The 10,191-nt window shown below is 34.4% G+C and overlaps 2 protein-coding genes and 1 non-coding gene across 4 annotated transcripts; 2 read left to right on the top strand and 1 right to left on the bottom strand.

Annotated features, from left to right (window-relative positions):
- Positions 1-2,175: 2,175 nt before the first annotated feature.
- TRNAV-UAC lies at positions 2,176-2,248 on the bottom strand. Its single transcript has one exon. It is a non-coding gene; the product is annotated as a tRNA-Val (tRNA).
- A 339-nt stretch (positions 2,249-2,587) lies between these two features.
- Positions 2,588-5,265, top strand: LOC105180142 (translin-associated protein X-like). 2 transcript variants are annotated; one of them, XM_020691563.1, is made up of 6 exons: positions 2,588-2,664; positions 3,438-3,517; positions 3,941-4,082; positions 4,164-4,313; positions 4,503-4,704; positions 4,890-5,265. In XM_020691563.1, the coding sequence occupies exons 1-6, from the start codon at positions 2,596-2,598 to the stop codon at positions 4,985-4,987; spliced, it is 741 nt and encodes a 246-aa protein (XP_020547222.1). In that variant the 5' UTR covers positions 2,588-2,595; the 3' UTR covers positions 4,988-5,265. The 2 variants fall into 2 exon arrangements, with proteins under 2 accessions (XP_020547222.1, XP_020547223.1); XM_020691564.1 differs by lacking the exon at positions 2,588-2,664 and adding an exon at positions 2,689-2,801.
- A 2,342-nt stretch (positions 5,266-7,607) lies between these two features.
- On the top strand, positions 7,608-8,657 carry LOC105180141 (cytosolic sulfotransferase 12-like). The gene has a single exon (XM_011103793.2). The coding sequence runs from the start codon at positions 7,626-7,628 to the stop codon at positions 8,613-8,615; it is 990 nt and encodes a 329-aa protein (XP_011102095.1). The 5' UTR covers positions 7,608-7,625; the 3' UTR covers positions 8,616-8,657.
- The last annotated feature ends 1,534 nt before the right edge of the window (positions 8,658-10,191 follow it).

Below are 10,191 nucleotides of genomic sequence, written 5' to 3'. Positions count from 1 at the left end.
AAAAATAAAAATTAGACCAAAACATCAAAAGAGTATTGGTTAATAATTTTAGCTATACTAATAAAAAAAAATACAATTTTCACTTATATTAGTTAATAATTTTTTTTGTTGTGTTGATAATACAATTAAATTAATTTTTTTTAAACTAATCGTTGTGACACTCTATTCCTGCGTGCATATAATACATGAATTTTCATGCTATATATATATTATAAATAAAATATATAAAATATATTACTTTGGCAGTTAAGTTAATGTAAAACTTGTGCAATTAAATAAGTTAGTATTTTACTAGTTGAATGACATTTTTGAGATCACAAAAAATTAGTGCAGTAGTGTCAACATCGCCTCTTTGTGTCTATGACACCTATTTTATTTATAATAATACTAACCGCCATGGCATGTTGTTAGCACATGCATATAATAAATAATTTGATATGTTTTAAAATATATTATAAATAATAAATTATATTTTAGAAAAAAAGAAGAAGAAACAAAAGAAAACTCATTTAAAGGTGATACGCATAAAAATAGGTTGGCCCAAAAAGGCCCCAACGATCCAAAAAGAATAAAGAATCGAGAGGCCCATAACATCTTAGGAGGCCCACATCATGAGGACGTCCACTGAAAAATTACTAAGCTCAGCCTAAGAGGGAAGCCCAATTTGGCCCAGGAAAGAGGCTTGGTACAAGGCCTACCGGACCTCAAACCCACCTTCCAAACCCAACCCAGGAAAAGGGAAGCCCCCTAAGAAGCTGGACTTCTTGACTTAGAAACTAGAAAGGACTTCTTGCAGAAATATGAGTCCTGATGTAAAAAGAGTCATCCCCCAACTAAAGTCGTGTTGCTCAAGTCAAAGAGGAGATACGATCATGCCTTATCCCAAATTTTTGCCTTCTTTTTGGGAAATGCAGCTTGCAAACAAAGTCCGTACGAAGAGTCACTTTAGTTGTGGAAGATATTATTGACACGGTATTATTGTTAACGCATCAAAAGGTATTATTGACACGGTAAAAGAATGGTATGGTGTTGTTAAAATAATATAGAGTCACTTTTGTTAAAAAGAAAAAGAAAAAGAGTAATTATAATATTTTTAAATATATATAGTATGCAATCTATTATGGGGATATAATAGTCATATTTAAAAACTAATGCAGCGGTGTCAATAACCATCATTTTTGAGTCAAGATGGCCTATTTTTTTATATAGTGTAGGTAGATGTAATGTGATGGTTTATATATATATTTTATTTATAATATAATTAGGTTAATTACACTTAGACTCCCTTTGAAAATATGAAACTACACTTTTTCCTAAAGAAGTTATGAAATTATACTTATACGATTATGCTCCTTCTTAAAATTCACTGTTTATATATGATCCCTTTTTGTTATAATTCGGATAAAATTGTTGACATTAGTAAAATTGCATAAATTTCAAAATTTACCCCTTGTTTAACATTTTATGTAATAATTTTGTACTTATAAGACAAAATGTAATAATGTTAACCTCATGCAATATACATATATATGTATATTATATTTATCTCCTTATAAGTACAAAAATATATATGAGAATGCTATATGAAGACAAAACTAAAAATTTATATAATTTTTTGGCTTCACGTTATCATTTTCTGCCCAAACCCGAATAGAAGCAGGTCCAGGTAAAAACAGATAATTTTTGGATAGGGTGTAAGTATAATTTCAAATTTTTTTGGAAAAAAAATATAATTTCGTATTTTTAGAGAGTGTTTAAATATAATTAATCAAAATATATTTAAAAACAGAAAAGATTGTTTATTATATAAACACAAAAATAATATGCCATGGTACCTAGTAATATAGATAAATGACGAAAAAGAAAAAGAAAAAGCGGTAACTACATGATTCTCTCTCTAAAACAAATTTCAATTGAGCTGGGATGAGAATGATTTTAATGTTGTATCATACTTTCGTGTTACTTATTAATATTCAATTAATGATTGATTGATACAATCTTTTTAAAAAAATTAAAAATATAACAAAATTAGATTATAATTAGAAAAAACAACTGCGCACAATAGATGGGTGAGTGTGTAATATAGGGCTATGTGATGAAGATGTTTTACATGTTGAGAAATATGTAATTCTATTCCAAAAACAAATAAACTTAAAAAAGCAAAAGAATTGGAAATGTTGCTGCCCAGGATCGAACTGGGGACCTTCAGTGTGTAAGACTGACGTGATAACCACTACACCACAGCAACTTCGTGATTCAGAGATAGATCTTTGTGTTTATACCATTTTCAGAGTTTCTAGCATAAGAACGTGGACCGCCTGTAGTTGTGGAGCAACAGAGCGACAGATGTTCAAATCGTCGGCCATCCACAGGCTCTGTCTCATGGCTCCTAAACCTCAACGCTCCCGCCATTGTAAGCATTCTTACCATTTATTGCGCCACCTCCACAGCATTATTTCTTGAAATCTCAACTAATTCATTTACACATTTTGTAGTTGAGTTGGAGAGACCGCGCTGCTGGGCACTGCAACCAAGAAGCCGAGAACTTTGACCACTGATGCCACTGCTCGCTGATTCTGTTCTGACTCCAATCCGATGAAGGACGCCTTCTCCAAATACGCCGCCTATCTTAATGACCTGGTGCTTTTCCTTTTCGTGCTTATTGTAATTGCCCACCTCTGTTTTTTCTTTGACACATTTTTGCCAGCAAAGGGTGTGTCAGTTGTTGAAATTTGATAAACTTTTCGTATGAATTCTATTGTTCGTGAACTGTTACATAGAGCACATCAAATTGCCTACAGGTTCTGCTTAAATATTTTGTTGATGAAGATTTATAACCCATGTTATGCAAGCCTTGTGATTTTGAATGTATGGTTTTTAAAGTAACTTTAAAGGGGCTTAATGTGTTTGCTAATTTGCTAAATGTTGTGTTCGTAACGATTCAAAGTAATCCTAATGTGTGTTACATGAGTATGTTAATTCTTTGAAAGCTTATTAGTGTATCGGAAAATTTAATAGAAATAAGCTAATATACAACCAACGGGGTGAAATTTAAAGGAGTATAATCTCATGGAGGATTCTTTCTTAATTGTTTTTCTGCTACTTAGAGAATATGTATATCATAATATCATCTGCTGGTGCATGCTTTGTGCATTGATTGAGGTTGAGTGTAAGAAAGATATTACATTTTGGATGTCCTGACTTGTTCTAGGCAATTGTGGAAGATTGTTAGGTGGCTGTTAATTTCAACACATTGATTTATTTTTGCATCAACTTATCTTGTCCCCTTGAGAAGATGCATGAATTTGGTAGTTTTTGCTTAAATTCATATTTTCTCACTTATTATGCACATATACCTCTGCAAATAAACATTTAAAGATAGCTTTACACTTAATTGTCTGAAATGTACGATCACTTTTTCTCTATATGCACCACAGAATGAAAAGAGAGAGAGAGTGGTGAAAGCAAGTCGGGATGTAACTATGAATAGCAAGAAGGTCATATTTCAGGTGCATAGGTAAATGGAAATCAGTTGTAGTTTATGCGCAATTCTGTCAATGTTCAGTTTCTTTATATATTTTTCCTACCCTTTGATCAGTAAGCAATGGTGATTAACATTTTCAGGTGACATTTTTTCAGAAGTACCATTTCTTTTTGACAGAATAATAGCATTGTGCAATTATGTCTCCTAAATTTTACATTGAGATGCACAAAGTTAACAGCAGAAGAAAATTCAATAAAAAGTTGACATATCCTTGAACTCTTTCTAATGGTTATTAGCGTGTGATGTTGGTCATAAAGTAACTCTAGCCTAACTACTTCTAACTGATGTATACATGTTTATTGGAAGATCTGCGTCGTTTTCTGACCTTGAGTGATTTTGGTCTAATAAGACCATTTAGAAAAATGTTACTAATTTTCTTACCCTCTCTAACAACAGAATCAGTAAAAACAACAAAGAGGAAGTTCTAGAAAAGGCAGAAAAGGATTTAGCTGCAGTGGTGGATCAATATATATCTCGTTTAGTGAAAGAGCTGCAAGGAACTGATTTTTGGAAGCTGAGACGGGCCTATTCACCTGGAGTACCCACATCCTGCCCTTTTAGCTTCTGACTGCTGCATAATGTTTTGCAATCTCACTTGAGGTTTTGCTTGCATTAATAGGTTCAAGAATATGTTGAAGCTGCTACACTTTGTAACTTTTGCAAGACTGGGGCTCTTTTAAATCTTGATCAGATAAATGCTTCCTTGCGACCACTAAGTGACCCATCTGTTGAGCCTTTGCAGATAAATGTGCTTGACTATCTCTTGGGGGTAATTCTCTGAACTGTATTAGCCACAGGCACATACACAGAAAAGAGACACACATGAAGAACAATGAACTTCTCCTTCTCTGATAATCAGGCTCAAGTCATATGTGTCATCCAAAAATGGGCCACAGAGAATACTACAATGCCCTCTTAACTATGTCTCTTAAACCAGTTTTTCATCCTTCTTGTGCAGCTTGCAGACTTGACTGGAGAACTGATGCGGTTGGCGATAGGTAGGATATCCGATGGTGAACTTGAATTTGCCCAGAAGATCTGCAGTTTTGTGCGTGAAATCCATAGAGAGCTGATGCTTATTGCCCCTAAAATGGATGATGCGTCAGACATGAAAACAAAGATGGATGTAATGCTCCAAAGTGTAATGAAAATAGAAAACGGTAATGATCTGCTGAAGTGAACAGTGACATAATACATGAAACATAGAGACCTACATATTTCTAATGCATTTGGAGTTCAGAATTTTCTATAATTTAGCTGTTTTTATCTGTTGCATAGAAATAGGTTTACCATTTCTTCCGCTATCTCCTTTAAGATGGCGTCTCATAAGTTGCTTATCATGCAGCTTGCTTTAGTGTTCATGTCAGAGGATCAGAGTATATCCCGTTTCTTGGATCTGAAGATACCAACTTTTCGTTGTTGGGAGTGCCAGAGATTGAGTGATCAAGTGCTGGGGAACCGACATATCTAGTTTACTCATTTAATTTTGACCTATACCAACTATAGTTTTTACTGGGAGAGAAGCAATAGAAATCATGTTTGCTAACAATCAGGAGGCTATAGTCTCCTGCTGGATCAAGATATCAGGAACTATGTAGATGTCTGAAGTGAATCTTTGCTTCTTTCATGCTCAGGTGCTAAAGAGAGAATTCGACTTTAGATAATCTCAGCGGCCTAAAGTACTTCCATTGTACATGGAAATGCGAATGACTTTTATTACGTATTTGCTCGTATTTTACTTGAATTAGATTAAATAACATACAAGATTTCTTCTTCAATGCAAGTTGTCTTTCATTTTTCAAGTTGTGGATCTGATTTTAGGCACATTGTTTCATATTGGAAGAAGATTGCTCTTGCGGATGTCCCTTTTCCCTGTGATCTTTCCCTTTTTTCTGCCAGTAGAAACTACTCACTAGTGTGGGGTCTAATGAGCTATAATTACTCAGACGACATCTCAGGTACTTTGAAGTGGTGGAAAATTTGGACCAGCACAGACCTCTATAATCCTGTGAACCTTTTGAAACAACTCAGTTTGGATTGTGGTAGGTAGTGTATGCTCTTGCTTTCTCTTTCTCTTTTGTTTTCGTGTAGTAATTTTCTTCAAGTTAACCACATAATCCACTGGATAGAAGAATAAGTGAACAAATCAAGGCTCAAGGCCTAATAAAATAATATTCAAGGGGTGCTTGTAATAGCTTCGACTTTTGGTGATAGGAATAAGTTGTAGAGAAATTTGTAGGTTAAGCAATTGTAAAAATTGAGAGTGTTTGAAAATAAAAGTTGAATTTGGATTGTTTGGTAAAATAACTCGATATTTTCAAATCTACCAATAAGCTTTAAAAACTGGAGCGGAGCTGCATATAGTTTTTATAACATTCTTTTCAATTTATTTTCTAAACCAAATTCGTAAGTTTTTATTGTTAAGCCCTTGCAAACATCCTCTTTAAGTCAAACAAGGCGTAACATGTTTAATTGTTTATTTTGAGTTTGGTAGCGAAACCCAAAACAAAGATTAGAAAAAGAAGACATGGAAACCAATTATGGACGGGCCAGAGAGTAGTAGCAGTGGGAAACAATAATGGTGCATTAAAGTCGTGCTTTTATTCCGCATGTGATATAATGATTTCTCCCTGGACCAGCCTTGCCGCTTTTAATAGTCCTTGCCTGAGTGGTCCTGTAGAGTGGATCGCTTCTTTCCATATCCATCAATCCGTTGTGCAGTTCCCGTTTCAGGGGAATCCCACCTATGTTTCTGCCTACTATGCAAGCAGCTAAGCTTGTTATTGTGGAATCAACACCACCAGATGTATAGTGGCCTAATCACTTTAGGCTTTACCACCAAATGTCGTGGGCCAATGACTTTAGGCTTGTTGCGCATTGACAATTGCAGACAATATTATGGTATACTGGTTAAGATCAATTATTGTCATATGAATATTGCTGGTTCAATATGTTCTTTCCCTCTTGTCAAAACGTTTGATTGGCTTAAACGTATCTTATGACTTATGACTTGTACTTAGTTGGAGTTAGAGTTAAGGTATGTGTTAACTCTATATATAATCCCGTTGCAGGGGCACAAGCCGTTGCGCCGCTGCTTTCCAACTTTTCTATACCAAAAGGTATACACGTACATACACTAGAAAGGACAATTTCAAGATAGTCATCATCTTTATACTCTCTGTAGGAAAAGGTATACCATACTTCTCTTGAATACTCTTGTACGTGGAGCCAAATCATATGCAAATGGGATTACATACTTTGTCACTCTTTTTTATTTATTCTCTATCATTAGGGTGATCCAATTGTGTGACATATATTCATACATGTATCAGTGGGTGATTGTACGGTGCCAAAATGAAAGGGTTAAGGTCGTCCACTTCTGGTTCTTGGATTCTCACGTTGAAGGAGATAAGCTTGAAAATCCAATGTAACAAAGGTCATAAATGCTGGGGTCACCCCCAATAAACCCACTCTAATGGCCAAATTAGAGACGGGTTTAGATGAAAATGGTCTAATATATATAAAAACAATGATAGAACACATTAAAAGTCATACTTGGATATTTATAATTATGGGCTATTTATACTTGTCCCTCATTGTACAATTGCTTCTTTAGGCTCCCAAATGGTGCGAAGTATCCGTCAACCAAATGTCCATATTCTAAGTCTTGGGGTCTCATCTTATCGAACTTGTGTATCAAAAAAGTGGATCTTAGCCCGTTTTTATATTTTTTCAACTTTAATAGATAAGGAGGGTATTTTGCACATTTTACCTATATCATATAGCCATTCAAATATTCTATTATATCACTAGATACACATATCGATCAATCTTAGAAATGCGATAGCTAAAAATAATTCAACTCATGTGTATTTGTTATCTCATGAGTTTATACGTATATTCTTACTAGATATAAAGCAAACATACTTAGGTACAACTAAAAGGGCCAAAATAAATACTAGCCTGCCACCCTCTTCAAACCGTATTCTCCCGTACCCACCCCACCTATATATGTATACCATGCATAAATGCATGCCATTGTGAACAGAAACCAAAAACTCCCAAAACGTGCATTCATAAAATGCCATCTGAAATATCTCCAAAGTATCTACAACAGGAAGAAACATTAACCCAAGAATGCAAGATCTTCATCTCCACTCTACCTAAAGAAAGAGGATGGCTTGCTTCTCATCTCTATCAGTATCAGGGTTTCTGGTACCCCGTCAGGCATCTCCAGGGTGTAATTTCCTGTCAAAAACACTTCCAGGCTCAAAACTCTGATATTTTTCTTGTTACCACCCCCAAATCCGGCACCACATGGCTCAAAGCAATCATCTTTACCCTGGTGAACCGAACCCGATATCCTCCTGTTGCAAAAAATCATCCCCTTCTCAGCAATAATCCCCACGACCTAGTCCCCTTTCTGGAAATCAAGCTCTACGTTGACAACCAAATCCCTGATTTCTCTTCATTTCCTTCTCTTAGGCTCTTTTCTACTCATTCACCTCACGTTTCTCTTCCTGAATCAATAAAGCAGAACTCTGCATGCAAGATTGTGTATCTCTGCAGGAATCCGAAGGACATTTTCGTGTCCCTGTGGCACTTTACCAACGAGTTAAGGCCTCAAGAAACTGGAACCAATTCAATCTCAGAGGTTTTCGATCTCTTCTGTCGGGGAGTTACCCTGTTTGGACCTTTCTGGGAGCATGCCCTGGAATACTGGAAGCTGAGCATAGAGAATCCTGACAGAGTGCTGTTCTTGAAGTTTGAGGACATGAAAAATCAGCCTGGAACTCATTTAAGGCGCCTGGCGGAATTCCTGGGTTCCCCATTTTCTGCTGGTGAAGAGGAATCAGGCCTGGTGGAAGAAATCTTGAAGCTCTGCAGTTTTGATAATCTGAGCGCCCTGGATATTAACAGGAATGGTAAACTGACTTCTGGAGAGGAAAATAAAGTGTTTTTTCGTCGGGGAGTGGTTGGAGACTGGAAGAATTATCTGGGCAGCGAGATGGTTGAGAGGATTGATCGAATTACTCAAGAGAAGTTCAGTGGTTCAGGATTGGTAATATAATCGTCTACTGTTATATATTTGCAGCACCAGAGATTCTAATACAAATCGAGTTTGGTCAAATTTAAATTAATTATATGTTAAGTGTAATATATTTATTGTGTGATTGAAGGACGATTCAAGAAAAATGTATCACACTTGTTGTGTGATGAGTTTAATTTGGCAAGACTTGATTTGCATTAGAATTTTCATTTAAAAGAACAAAAGCCATCAACGTCGAGGAATTCTTGATTTTCTGGTATTATTTATTTTATTTTTTAAATGTGATTATCTTCGTTCCGATCAATGTTGAAATTAAGTTTGACAGCTTATAATGAATTAGTAAATCTGTACCTTTAATATTTCATCCAGGTTTCCAGAATTAGTACTAAAAATAATGCCCATGATTATGAGGCAATGAGTTTAAATCCAATCAGGAGTTTTACCTATTTCAAAAATTGTTAATTATATTCATTGATTATTTAGACTGATAATATAATTGTAATGACAGTGAAAATTAATTCACTTAAATTAATAAAAAAACAAATAACAGTATTCAGGATGAATTAAATAATTTATTTTTAAGGTGAACTCCTGAGTTTTATTTTTTGCAATAATATTTAATTAATTCTAAAAACATTTGGGCTTCTACTTTTGTTCACAGAACTTACTATAATAGCCGTGCCAAATTCTGGTGCCACATTTTATCATCAAAATGGGCGCTTTTGAGTTTTTTATTTTTATTTCATTGCATTATTTATTAATATACCCAAATGGATTGAGCCCATTCTAGTTACTCACGTTGGCCCATTTTGTTTATAGGCCCACCAAAGTCATAAAATGGGCCGAGGACCATATATTAGGCATCGAGTGTGAACCAACACTTGGGGTAGCCTCATTTGGCAACTATTATTTTGATATACTACACACTAATTTAATTACTTTTTTTCATAGCATGACATGCACATATACATAAAAGTGTTAATTTTTAGTACTTAATTTTGCGTAGATGTAGACCCACTTGTGAACGACCATTGGATTCTGTGATCCAGTTTTAGTTTTTTCCTGTAGTCGAGAATTGGATGCCGAGATTGGTTAATATGAGATTGTTAGTACGTTAGTTAGGTAATAAAAGAATTTGAAATCTAGCTTTGATCATGTGGTGTCAGCCATGTCAATGCACCACCAATTCATGTAACCTCTATTAATTTAATATTATTATATTCCAACATATATTTATTAAAATAAATATTTTGAATACTAGTAAGATTTAAATTCTGAAATAATCGTGGGTATGAGTATCGATATGAATAAAATTTAATACCCAAAAATGTATATTGAACCCATTAACTTAAAATTATTGAATTTGTAAATTTTGGATAAATCAATCAACTACTGATCCTTTTATTTAATACTTTTTTTCTTACAAATTGATAACTTTGGCCAAATTCACTAGAGTTTTTCATCTGGGTAACTCTAAATTAAATTTTTTTGATAAATTAATTTGGGCGTAATATGATAGTTTAAAAAATAAAAAATTATATAAGAAAATTAAATTAGTTACACTCGACTATAATATATGAAATAGATCAAATTTGCT

This window comes from Sesamum indicum, unplaced genomic scaffold (genome assembly GCF_000512975.1).
Source record: "Sesamum indicum cultivar Zhongzhi No. 13 unplaced genomic scaffold, S_indicum_v1.0 scaffold00346, whole genome shotgun sequence".
NCBI lineage: Eukaryota > Viridiplantae > Streptophyta > Magnoliopsida > Lamiales > Pedaliaceae > Sesamum > Sesamum indicum.
This window is presented reverse-complemented; position numbering and strand designations above follow the sequence as displayed.

Excerpts from the sequence above, each read along its gene's own strand:
- LOC105180142 (XM_020691563.1), top strand. The coding sequence starts at position 2,596 with ATGAAGGACGCCTTCTCCAAATACGCCGCCTATCTTAATGACCTGGTG. Across the intron at positions 3,518-3,940 it reads GTCATATTTCAGGTGCATAG|AATCAGTAAAAACAACAAAG; the intron begins GTAAATGGAAAT and ends CTCTAACAACAG. Across the intron at positions 4,083-4,163 it reads GACGGGCCTATTCACCTGGA|GTTCAAGAATATGTTGAAGC; the intron begins GTACCCACATCC and ends TTGCATTAATAG.
- LOC105180141 (XM_011103793.2), top strand. The coding sequence starts at position 7,626 with ATGCCATCTGAAATATCTCCAAAGTATCTACAACAGGAAGAAACATTA.